General features: G+C 41.0%; 1 protein-coding gene across 1 annotated transcript in view; it reads left to right on the top strand.

Annotated features, from left to right (window-relative positions):
- The window catches only part of IRAG1 (inositol 1,4,5-triphosphate receptor associated 1), a 157,308-nt gene that overhangs the window by 126,872 nt on the left and 7,653 nt on the right, over nt 1-22,783 (top strand). Inside the window, 5 exon segments of the mRNA XM_007955160.2 lie at nt 4,970-5,019; nt 5,629-5,736; nt 8,037-8,101; nt 20,346-20,465; nt 21,870-22,007. Of these exon segments, the coding sequence (XP_007953351.1) occupies nt 4,970-5,019; nt 5,629-5,736; nt 8,037-8,101; nt 20,346-20,465; nt 21,870-22,007 (481 nt within the window).

The raw sequence follows: 22,783 nt of genomic DNA, 5'->3' as shown, positions 1-22,783 counted from the left end.
ATAGTATTAGTTCGTTGTTGTGGAGGGTCAAGGAAAGGTTTATATATGGAGGGAAACTTTCTTTGGTTGCCAGGGGTGGAGGGGAGGGGAAGGAACACTGCAAAATAAATAAATAAAAAATAATAATGCATTGACCCATGTCACTTTAGTTTTGTGTATTTCACTGTACATAAATTATATTTCAATAAAATGCATTTAAAAAAGTGATGCACATTTAAATAACACTCATTATTTTGTTTTCTGAATATGAAACATGTTGATTGCCTGCCTTTTAGATTATTTCCTTATGATAAATTCCTCAAAATGTAAATACTAGTCAAGGGAAAGAAATATTTATAAGACTTAAATTATTTTCAAAAAAGTAAATTCCATTGTTATTTCCATTTAATGGGTTATTTTGTTGTTGTTCTTATATGGGTTATAGCAATGCTCAATTCATGGTGCCATTGGCAGCATTCTTTCTTTTTCTTTACGTTGAAAAACATTTATGACTTTGATAGGTTAAAATGGTATCTTATCCCATAATTTTGCATTTCTTTGCTTTTCCTAACGTTTATTGGACATTAGTATTTTCACTTTTGTAAATTATCTGGTTATGACCTTTACCTACTTGTCAGAATGGTATTTTGTTAATTTGTTTGAACTCTTCATATATAAAGAATATTTTCTGGTTCTATTATTTTAGCTGACTGGAAAACTTGAAAATCCTTCAACCACAAATATTTAGAAATGCTGGATAAAGTAGAATCAACATTAGTTGAAAGGAATAGCTGAATCCACAAGAAAATAAATTGAAATCCCTACATACAAGAAAAGAAAAGAGAACTGAAACCAAGCTGATCCTGCAGCTTCCTTGGGGGCAAATGCCAACCTCAGTTATCTGGGGGCTGACTTTTACACTCACATGCAATCTGAGATGAGGCTTTAGCCTCCCATAGCAGAAACTGCCATAGAAAGTTAAGATTTTCCAAGGACTACATCTTTAGAGAGAACTTTGACAGAAAAAATCTTGACCTACAAGCAGAGAAACAAACAAGACATTTGTCTGTTTCACCGTGACTTCTATATTTTCTCCTTCCTCATAGGAAAAGTACATGTCCAAAGTGATAGAAATGATGATGCAATATGTGGAGATTCAGAAAAGAACATCAAGATGGTACCCTTAGAAACACTGTCAAAAACAAATATAAAGTCACTCTGGAGAGACATATCCTCCACCCGGGACAGATTCCTCTAAATAAAACCTTACTGAAGACAAGTTCACAATGCAAAATTATAAAATACACAAGGAAATAGTCTATCCTGAGCAAGAATCATCAGACACACCAAACAATAGGATTATACTTCTAAGAGTCTCAGAAAATAAAATAATCTGATAAATTTTTAAAAGATATATTTAAAATTAGATATATAAAGGAATGAACGTGAGAATTTTTTTAAAAAACTGTCATAAAATAATAAAATAGATCTCCTAGAAATGAGGAATAGAGTCATGGAAATTCAAAACTCAGCAGATAGGAGTGGTGGTTACTATAGTTGAGGCTGTTTCTCAATATTTCAGGTTTCCTTCTGGGTACCCTTCCCCACTCTATTGAAGTTAGGCATGGCCATGTGACTTTACTTTGGCCAGTGAAATATGAGCAGAAGTGACATGTGTTAATCTGAGCTGAAACCTTTATGAACTAGAGTGCAAAATACCCTGTTTCTTCCTCTTGACATAGCACCTATCTCTGTTTCAGAATAGTAAAAGTCCTATTAGTTCTATTAGCCCAAGTCCAGAGTGAGGAAATGTGGAGCAAAGCCTCTTCCAACTTAGAAGCAAACAGAAATGTAGCACAAGCAAGAAATAAATCTTTGTTTTTATAAGCCAGTGAAACTTCTAGGTATTTATTATTGTAGCGTAATTTAGCTTATCCTGATTGATACAATATTCAAATCAGATTGGGCTCAATTGAAAGATAGATTTGAGAAAGTTACTCAAAATTCAAAGCAATAAGTTGATTAAAAATATGAAAGAAAATTTATGAGATATGAGATACGGAGTATAGAATGAGAAAGTCTCAAATACATTTATCAAGAGGTCCATAAGCAGAGAATACTAACTCACTGCCATCGAGTTGGATCCAACTATTAGCGACCTCTCCTTGGGTTTCCAAGGTGGTATCACTACAGAAGTAGATTGTCTGATCTTCCTTCCAAGGAGTGGCTAGTGGGTTTGAACCACCAGCCTTCTGGTTAGCAGTCAAATGCCTTAGGCACTACGTCACCAGAGCTCCCAAGGAGAGAAGAGAGAATGGAGGAGAGAAAATAATTCAAACAGATAATGGCTGAGAATTTTCTAGAACTCAAAAAAGGCAGGAAGACAATGGTCCTATAAGTTTATATGAATGATCAGAATTCCTAGGTGTATAGTAGAGCTGACAAGGGGCAAAGTTGGGGTCACTGTTTGGTCACAGCCAGCTACCCAGAGGGACCGGCTAGTTGAACCTGTGGGCTTGGGACCATAGTCACAGGGGACATCAAGCTCAATTGGCATAACATACTATACAAAACATTGTTCCACCTCCTACTTTGGCGAGTAGCGACTTGGATCTTAAAAGCTAGCAAGCTGCCATCTAGATGCAACGATGGGTCTCTCCTCGTCAAGAGCAAAGAAGAAAGAAGAAAACCAAAATTAATGGAAACAATCAGTCCTAGTGCCTGGTATACCATCTGATCTGCAACCTATACAACTATGAGACCAGAAGAACTAGATGGTGCCCGGCTACCACTGTCATCCACTTGGAAGGGATGTAGGAGATTCTTGATAGAGAGGGAGAACAATGTGGAACAAAACTCAAAATCATTTGAAGGGGGAAAAAAAAAAGAGAAGGTGAGGACCAGGTTTGCTGGTCCAATAGAGCCTGGTGCCTGGTGGAACCACTGAGACTATGGCCCCTAGCTGCCCTTCAGGTCTGGAATTGAACCCACACCTGTGGTTGCCAGCCAAACAATGTACAGGCATATGAGTTAAACATTTACCTCAAGTAGACACACGCCCTAGAGAGAACAATCATGGGAGAAGGAAGGGCTTCTTATGCACAGGGAGACAGCTCAGGGGGCAGGAGAGTATGGAGGGATGGTCACTGGGAAGAGGTAACTATGGGGAGGAAGTGGGAGGGGAGCTGTTACACTGTGGTAAACTGTGGTCAATGACATGGGACAAAGTATATGTGAACTGCTGTATGGAAAGTGAATTTGCTCTGTAAATCTTCACCCAAATATATATATAGATAGATAGATAGATAGATAGATAGATAAATAGATAAATGAATGAATGAATGAATGAATGAATGACATGAACCACTGGATTCAGAAAGCACAGTGAATTCCCAGGAGGGAAATAAAAAAACAACTAAGAGAATTACAAGACCAGCAAAGACAAACTAAATATCTTAAAAGCAACCGAAGAGAACAAACATAATTTAAAAGAATGACAGTTCTAAATAGCAATAGTAGTGCCAGAAGATAGTAGAGTATCATCTTCAAAGAGCTGGGAGAAAATAACTGTCAACCTAGACGTGAATTGTCATGCAACTAAACTACCATTTAGGGCTTATAAAGACATTTTGAAACAACTGAGAAAGTTTACCTCCTGCAGACCTTTGCTGCAAGAACTACTAAAGGATGTACTTAAGGAAGAATGAAATTGAGCTCAATAGAAAGAGTAAGATGTAAGAAGGGATGGTAATCAAAGCCATTGTAAATACGTAGGTAAATCTAAACAAGCATTCATTATATAAAACAATAATCATAATAAATAATTTGGGAATATTAAAACAGATGAAGTTAAAATGCTGAAAAACAGTACAATTTAAGATTAGAGGGGTTGTCATTGTTTTAAGATTTATTGAGGAAGAAAATAGAGATCTTGATTAATTTTACATTTAAAGTCTAGTAAATATGTAAAAATTTTAAGGGGTTACACTAAAGATTAGAACTAGAATATGTAAGTTCCAGACCAGTGGGGCAGGGATTAGAAAACAAATGAATGAAACATAGTAGATGGAAAATACAAAATAAGATGGTGGCAATAATTACAAACATATCAGCAATCACACAAAATATAAATAGTTTAAACCAGTTGGTTAACAGAGACTCAGATTAAGAAAAAAATATTCGGCTATGTGCTTTTCAAAAGACAAACCTAAAATATATGAATATGAAGGATAGATGGCTAATAGGTTAGGTAATATTGGTCAAACTGAATCAAGCTGAATTGAACTTCTGACTTTCTCTGCACATAGCCAGATGTTTCCTGGTGACCACGTTATCCAGGTGTGGTGCTAAGCACTTTACATGAATTATGCTTATCATTGTGGGTGACATATTGAAACTACTTTTGTCAGCAGTTTTTCATTCTTTAACAAAATTGCACCTTTCTTGCTCATCATTTCTCTGACTATATACATCCCTTGGGAGCTCTGGTGGTGTAGTTTCTAAGACATTTGACTGCTAACCAGAAGGCTGACGGTTCAAACCCACCAGCCACTTCTCGGAAGGAAGGTTGGGCGATCTACTTCCACAGTGATACAGCTTCGGAAACCCAAGGAGGGGTCGCTAATAGTTGGATCTGACTTGATGGCAGTGCGTTTACACATCCCTTGAAAGAATATGAAATGACCCAATAAACTTGGGAATTTCTGTGAGTAGTTTTCACACACCATTTAGGGTGTTCCCAGAGACTGTAATGATGTGAATGGAGATCTGAGGTCAAAGACTGAGGCTTTTTATAGTAGTCAGAGGAATTGGGATAAACGTTCTATTCAAAAAAGCCACAAACTCTGCAGGTGATCATCTTACAGGGTGAAGTCCCAAACTTAGTGTCCCTAGTACCCTTGTCCTTGGCTTAGTTTCTAACTGTCTGTTCCCTGCTAAAGCCTAGTCTGAAGACTTACTAACTTCTCTTTTCTTTTCCCTCTTGCTGCAGAAGATGGAGTCCCTCGCACAGCACGGTCTATGTCTCTCACTCTGGGAAAGGTATGCATGTCCAAGGAATACTAGGGCTTCTAGGAGAAGTCTTCTAGAAGTTTCCACACTCAACTCAAGCAGTCATTCATTCTTGGATTCAGGGGTGCCAGAGAACCTCTGGAGAGAGCTTCTATTCTGCTTTCCATACTTCTTAGTTCAGCCTCTGACATTTCATGCTTCTTGCTCATAATTTCCCTGACTACACATTCTTTCTGTAAAGATTTACTACCTCGGAAACCCAATGGGACATGCTATGAGTCAGAATCAACTCAACAGCAGTAGGTATATATCCTTTAAACATGAAATTCCTATAAGCCTTGGTATTACTATGGATAGCAATGGGTATTTCTACCCAGAGACTCTAAGATCATTTCTGTGTTCTTTAGGATCTAATAATTTAAAATAGGAAAATGCTGTGAGACCACTAACCACAAACAGATAAAGTGTGTCAGCTTTGGTCTACACTCTCCACACCAACCCACAACACCATCACTACCCAATACCAAAATACTCAGTGAATGCCATTACAGCATTAGGAACTAGTAAGCATTTTTCAGCCTTTCTGAACTGGCTACTGCTCTCTCCAAGACAGTATATCTGGTCACTTCTTTCCTACAGAACATGCCCCGCCGGAGAGTCAGTGTAGCTGTGGTTCCCAAGTTCAATGCCCTGAACCTGCCTGGCCAATCTCCCAGCTCATCACCCATCCACTCCTTAGCAGCCCAGGTGAGTATTACGGTGTCTGCCTCATAGCCCTATTCTGCCTCTCCTTCAGGCACACCATTAACAGAGTGATCCAGTGGGGGTGGGTGGGTGTGGAGAGCAGTCAATAGAATCTGGGATATAGGCTCAAAGAGCTCCATATAGACCCAGCCCACACATCTTCCACTGCTTTGAGAAGAGGTGTTCAATGTTCTTGAACAAGGTGTTGGCAGCTCAGGGAATGTTCTTTATAAATAATCTCTTTTTATGCTTAAGGCACAATCCTTCAAGGTGGGTATGATTTTTACTCCAGAGACTGAGTTCTTAAACTCAGTATTATCCTGCCTTAGTTCACTGCAGAATTGTTTATTACAATTGGAAAAAAAAAAAAAGGAAAACAACCTAAATTCCAGTAAGAGACAAGTTAAATTATGAATCCCTAGTGCATAAGGCATTTAACTGCTAACCAGAAGGCTGGCAGTTCAAACCTGCCAGCCACTCCTCAGAAGGAAGGTTTGGCAATCTACTTCCGTAGTGTACCATCTCAGAAACCCAAGGAGGGGTTGCTATGAGTCAGATCTGACTCGAAAGCAGTGAGTTTGGTTTTTTGGTTTTATAATGGGTCTCTGGGTGCCTAAGGCACTTGACTGCTCACCAGAAGGCTGGCGGTTCAAACCCACCAGCCACTCCTCGGAAGGAAGGTTGGGCAATCCTACTTCCGTAGTGATACTGCCTCGGAAACCCAAGGAGGGGTCGCTATGAGTCAGGGCTGACTCGACAGCAAACAACAACAACATATAGCAACTAAAAATAATAATTAGATTATAAATCAATATTTATTAACGTGAAAAAATTCTATAACTTATTATTAATAAAAAATTAAAAACTATATATACAGCATAGTCTTGTTTTGTGAACAAAAAAAGAGTGTGCTTCTGTGTACAGACAAAAAAAATTCTGTAAGAATATATATGAAGATTAATAATGTTCATCTCTGGACAATGGTAAAAAAAATTTTTATTTCCTTTTTGATGCCTCTTTGTATTTCGATAAGTCATGCATTGCTAATAATCATTAAAATATCCATTTCAATTTTTTTGAATGAAGACCATTCTTACCTAAAACTTTCTCAATTCTTTCTCCAGTGGTTTCTTCCCATGACTAGCACCACTCTATAAGGAAACAATTTAACTGTGTAAGCAACAGGTAAAGTAGATTCAAGCTCTTATTGTGCCAAAAGGTAGTAATAAAACAAAAAACTCAGCGCCATTGAGTCGATTCTGACTCGTAGCTACCCCCACTGGGTTTCCAAGGCTCTAAATCTTTGTGGAAGCAGACTGCCTTATCTTTCTTTCATGCAGCAGCTCGTGGCTTCAAACTACCAACCTTCTGGTTAGCAGCCAAATGCCTTAACCAGTACACTACCAGAGTTCCTATACCAATAGGAAGTCATAGCTCTTAAATTCCTTTCATCTCTTCGTGCCTTAAACATTTCAATTGTCTATGAAATCAATCTAAATTCCCAAATCACCCACTAAAACAAAGCAACCTGAAAAACAAAAGTTAAAGAGCAGGCTAGGGAGGGCTAGTTAGAGTGTTTCAACAGACCTATTCCCATACTATGCCAAAAGGTCTAAGTGTGGTTTCCAGGTATACATTCCTTTAGATTAAGGACATACATTAAAATCATGAGTGGAGCTTTTTAAAACACTCTATACCCAGACCCCAAACCAAGATTCTAGAGTGGATCCACACTTTAAATCTTCCCCAGGTGATTCTAAAATTCAGCCAGAGTTGTGAATGATTGTTTAAACCAAATCCACTGCAACAAAACAATGTGGCAGTCAGGTAGAATTTATCATGAAGAGATTCCTGATGGCTTGAATTGTTGGTCATAACAGCTCTTTCCTGAGAATTGTGCTTGGAGTTTTATCTCTAAGGGCAGTGCCCAACTCGCATGAATCCATCCACACTCCCTTCCTTGGGAAACTTAGGGCCTGCATTTGGAGACCAACTAGTATTCACAGTAAATAAGGGACAGAGAAAAATAGATTGCTCCCTTCCAGAATGGAACCTCAAAAAACCTTTTTTCTTCACTCAAAGAAACCCAGAAAAGGAGAAGATGCAGTTCCATGTGCCCCAGAGAGAAGGAACACTAAGGAAAGAAGGACAAGGGAGGCTTGAGGGGTGTCTGGGCTCAGAGGCAGATTGCAACGCATGGGGAAAGGGGAGGAAAGGAAAGAGCAGCAGCCCCTCCCCAGCATCATCAGAGATCTAGCAGCCGTCACTGATCCTCAATTCTCTGTCTCCTGTTTTCTATTCAGTCAGAATCAACCAATGGGAAAGGCAACTTACCAGTCACCTCAGCACTGCCTGCACTTTTGGAAAAGTAAGTTTATTGATATTCCTCTTTATTGTAGGGCTATCTGAGGAAAATTCCCCCAATTCACCCTCCTTCCTCCATTCCTCACCCCTAAAATGTAATGGAAATCAAATTAAGTTTTAGGAGAAATGAATGCAACTCTAGGAGCCACAAAGATTTCAGATCCAGTATGCAAAATTGTTGGACTAGGAAGATGCTATGATTACGTTCACATCTACTACAATTTAAGAAGAACCCAAAGGAGATGGACACCTTCTCTGTTGTGGATTCTTTGGCTGCAGATACAAGAAAGCTCCCCATTCAAACTGGCTTGAATAATAAATCCAGAAGTAGGGCTGTGCCAGGTGTGGTACAGCAGGGCTCCAGCTCCATCTATCTACAGTTTCTTGGCCTCTGCCAATTTTTGTATGTTGACTTCATCATCAGACTTATGGAAAATGGCTTCCAGTTCCAGGTAGCCCATCCAAACATGACAATATCTAGGGGAAGAAAGTGACCATCTCTTCCTGTGTTACTTTCTTAGGAACGAACCCAGAAGTCTTTCATCAGTATTCTAAAAAAGTGGAACATAGTCCCTTTCTAAACCAATCACAGACTTTGGGAATTGGATTATCATTGTGGTCTTAGATGATCCCTTGGAGTTGGGGAGAGGGTCAGCTTCTTGTGAAGCTTTTCTTCAAGAGGTTAAATAACTGAGCAAAATCATATTGCTGTTAGGAAGTAGGAAGGGAGGTGAACGCTGGATTGGAAACCAACAGTGTCTGCTACTCCTAACTTTTCTAGGCATCTATGAAATTTGCAGATCTTTTCATCCTTAGCCAGAGAAAGGCAGGCTATTTCCACACACTTAAAACTTGCTTTTCAAATTCTTTCATTAGCTTGCTGGGAAACATCTGGATCACAGCTGCCACCTCTCAGAACTTTCCCTTTATGTCTTTTCTCACTTGAGAGAACATTCACCTCTATTCTTCTTTCTTACTCGCCTTGAAACAGTTCTAGTCCTTCATTTTTCATTGCCGTGACCTGGCAAAAAGAAAAAAAAAAAAAAACACTGCCGTCAGATCGATTCCAACTCATAGCAACCCCCATTGGGTTTCCAAGGCAGTAAATCTTTGTAGAAGTAGACTGCCTTATCTTCCTTCTGCAAAGTGGCTGGTGGGCTTGAACTGGTTAGCGGTCAAATCCCTTAGGCACTGCACCCATAGGCCCTTTTATAGTGCAAATGACCTCACAAGTTTCTGTCCCCCAGATTCAGCCTGTACCCCCAAACTCTCCTCTCAATACATGCAGCCACCAACCTATCACTCAGTGACTCACCCATGTTAATTTTGAAGTTTCTCCAGCAATTTCTCTCCCATCTCCCTAAGCTTACAGGTCCTTCATCTTGTGGTGGGTATTTTTGTTTGTTTTCCTTCTTACTCTTGGAAAATTGTGAAGGGGTGACAAATTAACAACCATGTGAAAGTAACCAAGGTTATAGAATCTTACCAAGTTCCTAGAGGTGACTGTCTAGTCCATGGTCTCTGAATCTCTCCAAAATTGGTCAATTGAAGCCTCTGAGTGAGAACTGTTAAACCTGATTCTGACTCATAGTGACCCTATAAGAAAGAGTAGAACTATCCCATAGGGTTGCCAAGGCTCTAATCTTTATGGAAGCAGACTGCCACATCTGTTTCCCTCAGAGTGGCTGGTGGGTTCAAACCATTGACCTATCAGTTAGCAGCTAAGTGCTTAACTACTGCCACCACTAGGGCTGGCCAAAATTCCTCCTCCTCCCAACCCTGCCTTCAGGTGCACCAACGCCTTCTCCAGAAGGGCCTCCAACAAAGTCCTATTCTCATCTCTAGGCCTTCAGAGCCAGTCAAGGCAGAAGGTTTGTGTCCCCACTCTCTGCAACAGACATGGATGAGCAGGGCCTGGACTGTGTAGGCCCAATGCTCAGGTTCAGTGACAGCATCTACCCAAGGCAGTGGGGATCATGAAGAACCTCCGCTAACCATGGTAGGAGAAACTGAGGTGCAAAAATGAGGTTAGAATGCAGCAGTTCCAAATCCGAGTAGCAACAAGTGAGGACTAATAATGAAGTCATTGTCCCAAGGGTTTGGAGCCAGGAAAGACAGCAACAGTGTGAGGATCAAAGCAAGTAAAGATCAAAGCAAGGAGATCCCAGGAAGGTGTGTACAGCTCACTCTTCTGAGCTAGGCAGAGAGACTGCCATGATACATTAGCCATGCTGTGGGCTGCCTCTACTGCTGGAAATACACCCAGTCTATAAAAATGGCTGCAAAGGGGTGGGGGAAAAGGAGTATTGGAAAGAGGAGGAATTCAAGACTAAAGACAACTTCCCCTTCTGAATTTCTAAAAGGTGCTGAGTGATTTCCATCTGAATACCTAAAGCTGAATATTTAATAGCTTCCCAAGAGACTAATAATGATACAATCTGGGAATTAAAGTAAATTCATATTTTCTGTCCCATACTCAAATGCAGTTAATTCTATTTATCTTACCAATATTATTAAAGAGAAATAATGCATTATAATTTATTTAATATGCATTGCTTTCTAGATTGTTATATTCACTTGATGTTAAAATGATTTCACATTTCCCAAACATATAGTAACTAAGCAAGAAGGAAATTAATTGGTCAAGCACAGGAAAGATGATGAGAAGATCAAATAGCCTATGGCTAGTTCACACAGTGTCAGATTACCCAATAAGCAAGGTAAGCACGGGCTTACTTGTGCTTACTTACTAATCTACAGTGGAAATTTTCACATTTTCTCACGGCATCAAAAGATTCTTCTTGGTATGGCTAACATCTGTCTCACTTTCAACCCCACAGAACCTTCCTATGGAATCAAAACCTCTTTTCAAATTTACAATCCCTGACAGGGACAAAGTTCCCAGTAAGCAAAGTAAGCATGCGCTTACTTACTGATCTGTAGTGAACAATTTCACACGTTATGGTGAAACCCATGTGAAATTGTTCACTACATGTTAGTAAGTAAGCACAGGGAAGCCCATGCTTACCTTATTGGGTAATCTGCCCCTCAGTTCACGAGCAAATACTTGAGAGCTGAATACACCACCAAATTTAATTTGAGAAAATTCTGAGCCTTATTCTTGTAGGTCATTTTAGAACAAACTGCTCTTCACTTCAAATGGTCTTAAAGAAAATATAGGTAGAGAGTTACACTTAAAATTAGACTTAAAAATCTGCTGTTTATTCATACAGAGTCTTATTCTTTCATTCCTCTGACAAGTAATCACTAAAGTCCAGGCACGTAGAAGGCACCCAAGTTGCTCAGAGTATAATGGGAGAACAGTCTACTGTAATGCAATGTGATAGCTGATATCAGAAGGAAGAACAGTTTGCTAAAGGTACAACACACATGAAAAAACAAACAGACAAAACAAGTATCAAACCCAGTTTTGGAGGTGGTGTTCTTGTTTGTTGCCATCCAGTTGGTTCCGACTCAAAGTGATCTATGTATGACAGAAGGAAACATACTGCCTGGTCCTATGCTATCCTCACAATCACTGTAATGCTTGAGCCCATCATTGTAGCCACTGTGTCAATCCATCTCATTGAGAGTCTTCCCCTTTTTCACTGCCCCTCTACTTCATTAAGCATGATATCCTTCTCTAGGGACTGGTCCCTTCTGATAGAATGACCAAAGCACAAGAGATGAAATCTGGCCATTCTCCCTTCTAAGGAGTATTCTGGCTGCACTTCTTCTAAGACAGATGTCTTCATTCTTTTGAAAGTCCATAGTATTTTCAATATTCTTTCCCAAGACCACAATTCAAATGTATCAATTCTTCTTTGGCCTTCCTTGTTCATTGTCCAGTTTACACATGCATGTAAGACTACTGAAAAAACCATGGCTGAGGTCAGGTGCACCTTAGTATGATGCAGTGCATTACTTGGTATGACTTCTCTAGCCAGTCTTTGTGACTCCAACCAGATTACTGGGTGGAACCATGCAAATAAGGCATATGGAACTCTAATGTGGGGATGGTTAGTTTTGTCAATTTGCTAGGCTTAAAATGAGCCTTCCTAGAGACAGATAGGGAGCTCTGGTGGCATTGTGCCTAAGGCATTTGACTGCTAACCAGAAGGCTGGTGGTTCAAACCCACCAGCCACTCCTCAGAAGGAAGACTGGGCAATACTAGCTTGGAAACCCAAGGAGGAGGGGTTGCTATAAATCAGAACTGACTTGATGGCATTGAGTTTGGGTTTTTGGTTTAGAAACAGAAAGGGGGATTTCACCGCCATCAAGAGAGAAAAGCCAGAGGTGGAGTGGAAGAGGTGGAGTGAAACACATCCTTGGACCTGAGATCCCTGCACTGGATCTCTGTGGCAGAGAGACGGCCAGCAGAGATAACCAAGAGGCACAAGACAGAGCAACAGGCTTGCTAACCCACAAAGCAAGAAAGCTTAGTGCCTTTGGGGAGGAGGCTTGCTGGCAGAGGAGGATGCACCTAGGTGCACCTATCAGCAGAGCTAAAAGAGCTTTGTAACACTTGCCCAAGCAGGGCAGAAGCCATGCCAAGACAGCAAGGGCCAAAGAGATGTGCTTGAGGGCATAGGAGAGAGGAGACACTCCTGACTGAAGAATTGTATCATAAGAGCATTTCTGAACCTGAGTTGTAGCCTAATAAACCCCATAATCATGAGTATTGTCTGTGAGTTCTGTGTATTATCCTAGTATTTGAAATACCCATGGTATAGCTGCTTCCAGAATCACAGCAACATACAAACCACCACAGTATGACAAACTTACAAATGAGTAGTGGAGTTTGGGTATAGGGTGGAGGAAATGGGAGACTCCAAAAAATGTTTCCCATAGGGTCTTATTCTTAAAATGAAACCCGAAGGATATATTGTTGCCTTAACATAAGGAAAGCAAAAGTCCTCACAACTAGACCAATAAGGAACATCATGATAAATTGAGAAAATATTTAAGTATTTCATTTCACCTGGCTCCACAATCAAGGCCCATGGAAACAGCAGTCAACAAATCAAATGATTTATTTCATTAGCAAATTGTAAAGTGTTAAAAAAGCAAAAATGTCACCTTGAGGACTAAGTTGTGTCTGACCCAAGCCATTATATTTTCAATCACTTTATATGCATATAAAAGCTGGACAATGAATAAGGAAGACCAAAGAAGAATTGATACATTTGAATTATGATGTTGGTCAAGAATATTGAATATACCATGGAATGCCAGAAGAACCAACAAATCTGTCTTGGAAGAAGTACAGCTAGAATGCTCCTTACAAGTGAGGATGGGAAAACTTTGTCTCATCTACTTTGAACATGTTATCAAAACAAACTAGTCCCTGGAGAAGGATATCATGCTTGGTAAAATAGTGGATCTGCAAAAAACAGGAAGGCATTCAATGAGATGGACTGGCACAGTGGCTGCAAACAATAGGTTCAAACATAGCAACCACTGTGAGGATGGTGCAGGACCAGGCGATGTCTCGGTCTATAGTACATAGGATCACTATGAGTTGGAACCAACTCGATGACACCTACCAATAGCAAGTAAACAGTAGGTTAACAGCATTACAGGCTTCAGGAGGGAAAAACACATGGTATATTCAAGGAATAAAAATAATAACTACTATTAGTTACTGCTTATTTTATTCTAGGTGTTACATTAATTGATTTACATTAATGATCTCATTTAATCTTTACAATAATTGCATGAGGCAAGCATACTATTAATATCTGTACTTTGTAGATGAGGAAATTGAAGCTCAGGGAAATTATCACTTAGCCTAGGTTACATAGCTAGAAGATAGCAGAGCTAAAGTTCTCAACCTCTTACTATACCCTCCAACTGAAAGAACAGAAAGAAGTTCAGTATGAATTCAGAGAAGAGAATGGATTTAAGAACTTTTTAGAGGTGAAAGAGGCTGGTGCGTGACTAGATGTGGCATGAAAGCAGTAGTGAGGTGTGAGCAAACAGTGCATGAGCCACTGCCTGAGGTGATCAGCAAAGCCACGGATGTGGATAATGCTCAAGGTAGTTTTGTAAAAAGGCCAATATATGATACCAATATATCACAGAGCAATTTTAGCTATAGTATCTAAAATCACCATTTCTCTACACCTTTGAAGCTAACTGAAGTAAATTGTCTAAAGATTTTGTACAACATTACATTTGTATATTGTTATTTCTCCTTGCTAGTAATATTCCAGAATGAGCAACAGCTAAAATTACCCCCAATGAACTTGTAGTGGATCCTAGACACCTGGAACTGAGCATTGGTGTGAGGAAGGTCTTCTAACTCAGGTCCCCTGGGCTAAGGAGCCTGAGGGAACCATGGCAGGAGGGTGGCTTAGAAACACTGCTGAGCCTGAGAAGGTAAGCTCTGTCCACTGGAGAGTATTATGGTCACTTTCAAATGTTTTTTATCATGTGGGGTAAAAACACTTGCCTGTGAAACAATGCATTTTTGTTAAACAGCCCCTTACATCCCTGAGAGCTGAGTGCAAAGACAAACATTTTTGATCTGGTGGACCTTAGAGAACAATAAGCCTCATTTTAATGAATCATTCCAGAAAGAAAGCAGACAGGATTTCAGGCTCGGGACAGATGCCAGGGTTTCATGAGGGTTTGGCCCAAAAGTCTCAAGGGTGAGCAGAGGCTGTGCTTAGCTCCCAGATTACAGCCATGAATTGAAATGCCTTCAGGCCAACCCAAACACTGGGTTCTCAGGGAACAGCCATTTACAGAAAGAGCCTGCCCATTTTATAATATTAAAAGGCTGGCACTGGATAAATCACAGTGAATTCAGTGCAACTCAACAAACACCTACTGTGTGCCAAGCACCATTCTGAGTGACAAAAACAGTCCCTTTGCTGTGATCGCAGTCAGAGAGAGGCATGGGCATGTACACAAAACCTAAAAATGTCCTGTCGGTGAGTCATGCTGTAACAGAGGAGGGTGCAGAAGGAAGAGAGAGAACTTTAACCAGAGGGCATGAGGGAGGAGGGAACATCAGCAAAGGTTCCACAGGAAAGGAGGTATTTATTTTCCCTGAGTCTTGAAGATTCATAAGGAGAAAGGAGAACTTCCAGGCTGTTAGAGGAGATATTTAAACCAAAACCAAACCCACTGCCATCCAGTTCATTCTGACTCATAGTGACTCTATAGGATAGAGTAGAACTGCCCAAAAGGGTTTCTAAGGCTGTAAATCTTTTCAGAAGCAGACTGTCACATCTTTCTCCCATAGAGCGACTGGTGGGTTCAAACTGCTGACCTTTTAGTTAACAGCCAAGTGCTTAACCACTGTGTCACCAGCTCCTTTGAGTAGGTGTTTAGGAAAATGAGGTCAGTAGATATCAACAAAATTTTTACGTATTTTGGGTTTCCTTCACCCCCCACTTTAACCCGAGTATTAGATCAAAGGCTTTCCTAGCCCATCACACACTTAAAAAGGAGAGAAGCATGGTAAGTCATGGCTCAGCCTGAGGGTGAGAGTGGCTTCGCTCAGTAGATGCCATTGTCTCAGACCCCACACACAGTTCAGAACCCTGGCAAAAGACTTCTATTTAAAAGGAAAACCCAGGGAGGGGTGGAAAGCACATTTTGACATGAAGTTAGAAGACCAAGGTAAGGGTCCCAACCAAGCCAGCCACACACCAATAACGTGAACTTAACACTCAACAAACCTGAGTTTGGGCTTCTCATATGTCAGATGGGATAATATTCCTCATGGGTGACAGACAGTGCAATCAAAAGTTTGGACAGCTGTCAAGCTGCATGTCGATTTTGAACTCTACCACATACTAATTATGTGATCTTAGACTGGTTATTTAGCTCTTCTGAGCCTTGCTTGGGTTCCTCACCTGAGAACAATATACAGTTGACCCTTGAACGACATGGCTTTGAACTGCGCAGGTTGGCTTATACGGGGATTTTTTTCAAGGAGCAGTGCCAGACGACGAAGAAGAGGTGGAAGAAGCAGTGCTAGAAAACCAATCGACACTGGACAATCTGGCAGACAGGTTTCAGTTATCTAAGACTGCTTTTGACTTATTTTATAACATGGACCCTTCTATGTTATGGGCACTGAAAACAAAGCAAACTGGGAGAAGGATTAGTACCATGTGGAAACTTTTTAGAGAAATTAAAAAGCAAAAAAGTCAGACCGAAATTATGATGTATTCCCATAAATTTAAACCAAGTATGCCTGTCTCTCCTGCCTCCCCTTCCACCTCCTCCACCTCTTCTACCTCTGCTACTCCTGAGACAGCACAACCAACCCCTCCTCCTCCTCCTCCTCCTCAGCCCACTCAACGTGAAGATGACGCGTATGAAGACCTTTACGATGATCCCCTTCCACTTAAACAGTCATCAGGCTGGGCAATCTACTTCCGTAGTGATACTACCTCAGAAACCCAAGGAGGGGTTGCTATGATTCGGGTCCGACTCCACAGCAGTGGGTTGGGTTGGGTTTGGTACAGTTAATAAACTTATCTGTTGTGTATGTGTGCAAGTGATCTTCATGTGAAAATCTAATAGCTGTACAGCAAAGAACTGTGTTCATCGACTCTTTATGTCATTGGTTAGGCTTCCAGCTATTAGTATTTAAGGGAGTCAAAAGTTATACGTGGATTTTTGACAGCACAGGGTTCAGTGCCCCTAACCCCCACATTGTTCAGGGGTCAACTGTATTACCTACCCTATTGGCTCATTCATGAGTCTTAAATAAGCTTTTATCACAGTGTCTGATGCATAGTAGATAGTGGATAAATGTTAGCTCTTATTGGAGGATGAAGTGAAAGTAGGTTGCAAACCAAAATCACATACCAATATAAACCTAAAAATCAAACTCCACTGCCATCAAGTTGATTCCAACTCATAGTGACCCCTACTGGGTTTCCAAAGCTGTAAATCTTTATGGGAGCAGACCACCTCAGCTTTCTTCCACAGAGCAGCTGATGGGTTCAAACCACCAACCTTTTAGTTAGCAGCTGAATGCCTTAACTACTACATCACCAAAGCTCCTTCATAGGGTGAGTAAAAATAGAAGATCCATATGTTAAAGTGTCAATGAAACGGTCTTCTTGGCTCCGCCAAATCTGCAAGGAAGGAGTTTCAGTCTCTAGATAGCAGTGATCTGAGTATAGTGAGAGGCTTGTTTGGGGTTATTTCTTCAGCAAAACTCCAAGGCATATGAGTATGTTATGGCACATACATGGTCCTGAGAAATCTATTAAAGCAATTTTATGTAAATATAAGGATCCTTTAAATTAGTTCACTTTTAAGTTCCCACTGACTCGGAAGTGTTGCTATAATATATTCAAGTTCTCCCTTGAAGATATAAATAATCATCTAGTAATTTATCAGCTTGAATTTTTTTGTGCATCAGGTTTGGTGGAATTTCAGATTGCTCCCAAAATTTACTAACTTTAAACATAACAACAACAACAACAACAATAATAATAGATATAATTTGTTGAGCATGATATTTCAGAAAGTTTACTTACATTTTTTCATTAATTCTTACAGCACCACCATCAGATATATGTTATTTTTCCCATTTTACAGTTCAGGATTCTGAAGTTCAGGAAGGTTTGAACCCCAGATTTGCCCGAGGCAGGTTCTTTCTGCTATATTGCCTTCCTTTATACATGTTTAACATTAGGTAACCTCTAGAGCTGACAACTGTAGATAAAAGAAAAAGGAATGGCACCAATATTTCATTTCTAATATATTTCATAAAAGAATTACTTTCTCTGCCCTTGGCTGGAGCTGTTTTTTTCTGCTTCTGCTCCAAGCATTTGGACAAATAGGAAACTGCACATTAGGCAAAGGTCATATGGAAGGGAGTGGATAATATAATTTGCAAAAGGAGCAATGTTATAAATAGCTAGTATTTTTAGAGTATTATCTTTCTTCTTCACAATGGGTTTTGGTTTCTAGCCTAATGAAATGTAAATTTCACAAGGTCTGAAGAAAAATAAGACATAGGAAGCTAATGCCAAGAATGAGGAAGAGATATAAGCCTCACTTGTAAACCCTGCCTGGGATGTCAGGGAGGGGTGTCAGCTGTGATCTTTCAGAGTCCTGGCTTAAAGCTCTGGTCGTAGTTGTGCCTTGTTTTAGGGCCTCTCTATGACAGTATTACTCCCATTGGGATTCTGGACCTCTAGGTGGATTGCAGGATTTATAGGAAAGGCATGGCCATCAGGATACTTATTTCAAAGTCATGATCCCACACTTAAAGTGGTCTCTGCCCAGCAACCTTACTATGATTCTCTAGTCTGTTTGCTTTCCCACTTTAGTACATTACTCTTTTACCCCTTCTCCTTTCTCCTCAAACCTTTTCTAGGCCTCTCTATTTCTCTGTCTTAGCTGATGGACTTGTGTTCCATTTCGTGGAAAACATTTAAGCTATTAGATAGGAGTCCTCTCATCTGCCTTTGCCAAATCCCTAATCCAGCAACTTCATCTTCTTTCTCCCTTTGTTATAGCTAAGAAAAGATTTCTTTACCTTTCCAAGGTTTATCTCTACTTCTCTTTTCAAGCACTTTGTTCCCTCAGTCATTCACTTTCTCTCATCTTCTCTACTGGATTGTATCCAGCCACATTCAAATGTGCTTTCATCCTTTGACCTCACTTTTTCAGCTACATATTCCCCCCAATATACTCCTCTATTTCCCTTCCCAGTTAAATTGGTGTGTCTGGGTCTCCCCCTTTCTCCCTTCCCATTCTTTACTAAATGTATTCCAATCTGTCCTTGATTCCTGCTATTTCCTCAGAGTTACTCTTGACCTCTGTATTATCAAATCTAGCAGTCCCTTTTTCAGTCTCCATCTGACCTGACTCTCAGAAGTATGTGATACCATTAATTCTTCCTTCCTTGACACTGTATTCTATTGGCTCCCAGGACCCCGTACTCTCCTGGTTTTCCTTCTGCCTCTCTGGCTGCTACTTCTCAGTCTCTGTACGCTCCTTATTTTCAGCCTGATCTAAGTGCAGATATCACAGCTTTGTCCTGGGTCCTCTTTTTCTTTGTACTGTCTCCTTAGGTGATCTTATCTATTACCCTGACTTTAAATATCATCTATATTCTGATAGTGCCAAATGAATATCTGCAGCCTAAAACTAGCTCTTCTCTGACTCACTTTGATATACCCAACTGCCTAGTTTGATATCTCCACTTGGCTAACTCACAGGCATCATAAATTTATCTTGTCCAAAAGTTAACTCTTGCCATACTGTCTCTTTCCAGTTCTTCAAACATCCAGGGTCTTTCATATCTCAAGGCTTCACACATCCCATGCCCTCTACCTGGTATGCGCTTCCTTCTGCTATTGATGCAACTGACCTCTTGTCATCCTTCAGGTCAATGCTTCAATTCCACTGCCTCAGGGAGGGCTGTCCTAACCACCCCATCGAAACACAGCCTCCCTGTTATTTTCTATCACTGCACAGAGTTTGTTTCTTTGATTAAAAAAAAAAAAAAAATAGTGTAATTTAGAATTAATTATGTATTTTTTTCTTTCATTTCTTTTGGCTGTCTCTCCTGGTAAGTAAGCTTTATATTGACAGGGATCATGTCTTTTATTTTTTAATGTATCTCTAGCACATTACAAGGAGCTCTGGTAGCGTAGTGGCTAAGGCACTTGACTGCTAACCAGAAGGCTCGCGGTTCAAACCCACCAGCCACTCCTTGGAAGGAAGGTTGGGCAGTCTACCTCCGTAGTGATACTGCCTCGGAAACCCAAGGAGGGGTCACTATGAGTCGGGTCCGACTTGATGGCAAATAACAACAACAACAAAAGCACATTACATTGTGCCTGTGACTTAGTCAAGGCTCAATGGATAATGGAAAGAATGAATGGGAGTCATGAAGCAAAAAATGTTCCACAGGAATGGACTGATCCAGAATATCCTCGTTTATCTCCAGCTTCCTCGTCTCAGACCTATGTAGCTCCCGATAGTCGTCCATCTGCTCACAAAATCTCCTGGAGTAAGAATAAAGGTGGACTTGGGAGCATAAGAAAAGGAGCAGATGGTATAGTATTTGGTGTTTGGAAATACGGAGTACTCATGGTCCTTTATAGAATCTCGTCTTAGGGTAGAAGTATTGAAACGAATTCGAAAGCCATTGAAATAACCTGTTTCCTCACTTTTGATCAGGAATCAGGCCAAAGACAAGTTTTGTTTTCAGACATTCAACCTTTCCTAAAATCATGCCCTGTACTTTTCTCATCAGTGGAAAGACAAATGGAGACCCAGATTGTGAAGCCTCTGCTCCTATCCCAACCCCAAGCTGCTTGGAGGAAATTAGCCAGGAGGCCAAGGCCAGGATAGAGGAAGAAGCTTACAACAAGGGGTGAGTCAGACCTGGCCACACTGGCGTCACCTGGCAGGTCACAGAAGATACCTTCCCATGGGTTTTTTTCTGTTTCTTAGGCTTTAGGGAAGCAACAAGTGGCCCCAGGACCTCCTTACCCCAGTAAGGAAAGAGCAATACTGTTCCACAGGAAGGCAGAGGGAAGTAGAGTGAGAGTATGATTAAACAATAATTAGACTGCCTGTTTTTTAGGCAGAAAGCCACTGCCCAGAATAGTCTGGAAATAAAAAGCCCTCATTGGTTCTTTTTGGTGGTGCGTAAGGCTTCCTGACATGAGCACAGGGCTGTCATGTTGCTGCCAACAATTCCCAGAAGCAGCTGCCACTCTGCTTCATAGAACTGCTCTGGTCATCCCTTCTTCCTTTAAGTGAGGGTCCCCTCAACTTCTGACCATCCCTGTCTCTAACTGAGCTTCAATAGCATCTTTGGTCACTCGTCATTTGCTGACCAGACAGTGCACTGAGCAGGGGCCTCAAGATAGAGAATTATCTCTAAGTAATGCTGAGCATTGTGTCCTGAACTTCCCTTTCCCGTGGCTCATGAGAGAAATGCAGCTTCCCACTGACCCAGAACCCTTGGGCTTCTGTGTGGTGGTCACATAAACAGAGGTGACACTGCCCCAGCCAAACTGATGTTTTTAAGCTGTATGGTAACTGTAGGGCAAGCAGAGTCTATTCAGGGTAGTATTAATTCTGGGATAGGAAAATCAGAAGGGTTTCTCTTGGAAAGCCTCCTATCTTTTCACAATTGCTCTTTATATTCAAGTGGGATAAACTCCTCCATTGGCTTTGTAAACATTTGCTGAGCACCCTCCCTGGGCCAAGCTGTGTGACTGGCACTTCCACAAAACTTCCCAATAAGCCTGTGAGATGGGTGTCACCCTTTCTAGAGCAAGCTGTGTTCCTCACACTTCCGTGAAACTTCCCAAAAAGTTTGTGAATGGGTGTCACCCTCTCTAGGCTATGCCATGTGCCTGGCACTTCCTCAAGTGTTCCACCACTGTGAGATGGGTGTCACCCTCTCCATTTTACAGGTGAGAAACTGAAGCTCCAAGGTTACACAGAGAACAAATGTAATCTTATCCCTACTGAATACTTAATTGGATAAGAACCCAGTCAGGAGATCCTGCACCCACATTATTCCCTGTCAGTTTTATCACTGTCACACTTTCCCATAAACAGGAAGGATGGCTGAGGAATGAGGGGAAATTTTACTGTCATGAGCCACCTTGGGATTCAATGGCTTTCCAGCTTTTTCCTGTTGTGTGGAACCACAGGAAGTGCGTAATTATTGGAGGTGCTCAAGTCCCCTCCCCTAGGAACTCAGGAAAGGCTGTTCCAGACCTGGCCTTTCCAGACTAAATTGTTCCTTTTTATCTTCCAGATACCAGGAAGGTCTAAAGAAGACTAAAGAACTTCAAGACCTGAAGGAAGAGGAGGAGGAAGAACAGAAGAGTGAGAGTCCTGAGGAATCTGAAGAGGCAGAAGAAACTGATGAAGAGAAAAAGGACCAGAAAAGCAGGTGGGAAGCCTTGCCTGGAGCCGTTGCCAGGAAGGCCAAGAGCTGGCACTGCTGAAGTAGATCACAATTCATCTAACAGCACAAAATCTCTAGATTGTGGGTCTGGGGCCCAAGTGAGGAGCCAACAGAAGTCAAAGGTACTCATGTTGACCAAGAAGGTGAAAGAAATCTCAAAGAACCAAAACAGTTAAGAATGGAACATTTTCAAGAGCTGAAGGGTGAGGAGGAGAGGTAGTCAAGGATAGAGAAGATAGAAATCAGGAGTTCTCAGGATCTGAGAAAGGGACAAGGACTCTGACTAAAGTTCCTCCTGGTCCAGCCACAGTTAACTCATTTCCCAGCCATCCCCACAAAAGAGCCAAGGTCAAAGAGCTTGACTGAAGCCCTAGAGGGCTTCACAACACAGGCAGAGAGCACACATGGGAGCAGCAAATACACCCAGCTCTCTGGCAAAGGCGAGTCTCCAATAATGCCCATCCATGCTGACCAAACAAGCTCGGTCATCTGCACAGTATCTTCACTTGGACTGGAAATAACTGAGTTCTTTTAAAATGTATTTTTATATTTCAAGAATATTATCTCCTAAATTAGAGGGGAAAATATAACATGTAGATAAAGAGAGTAGGTTCCACATCTGGTCCTACCTATAGTGTTACCTGTTGTGGTAGTTATATTTGTGTCAATTTGGCTGGGCCTGGTTGAGTGGCTGGGCAGCTGGTGGTAGTTATTCCTCATGATGAGACTGGCAATCAACTCCATGGTGGGATCTACCACAA

This window comes from Orycteropus afer, unplaced genomic scaffold (assembly GCF_000298275.1).
Source record: "Orycteropus afer afer isolate SDZICR_OR568_19922 unplaced genomic scaffold, OryAfe1.0 scaffold00014, whole genome shotgun sequence".
Lineage (NCBI taxonomy): Eukaryota > Metazoa > Chordata > Mammalia > Tubulidentata > Orycteropodidae > Orycteropus > Orycteropus afer.
This window is presented reverse-complemented; position numbering and strand designations above follow the sequence as displayed.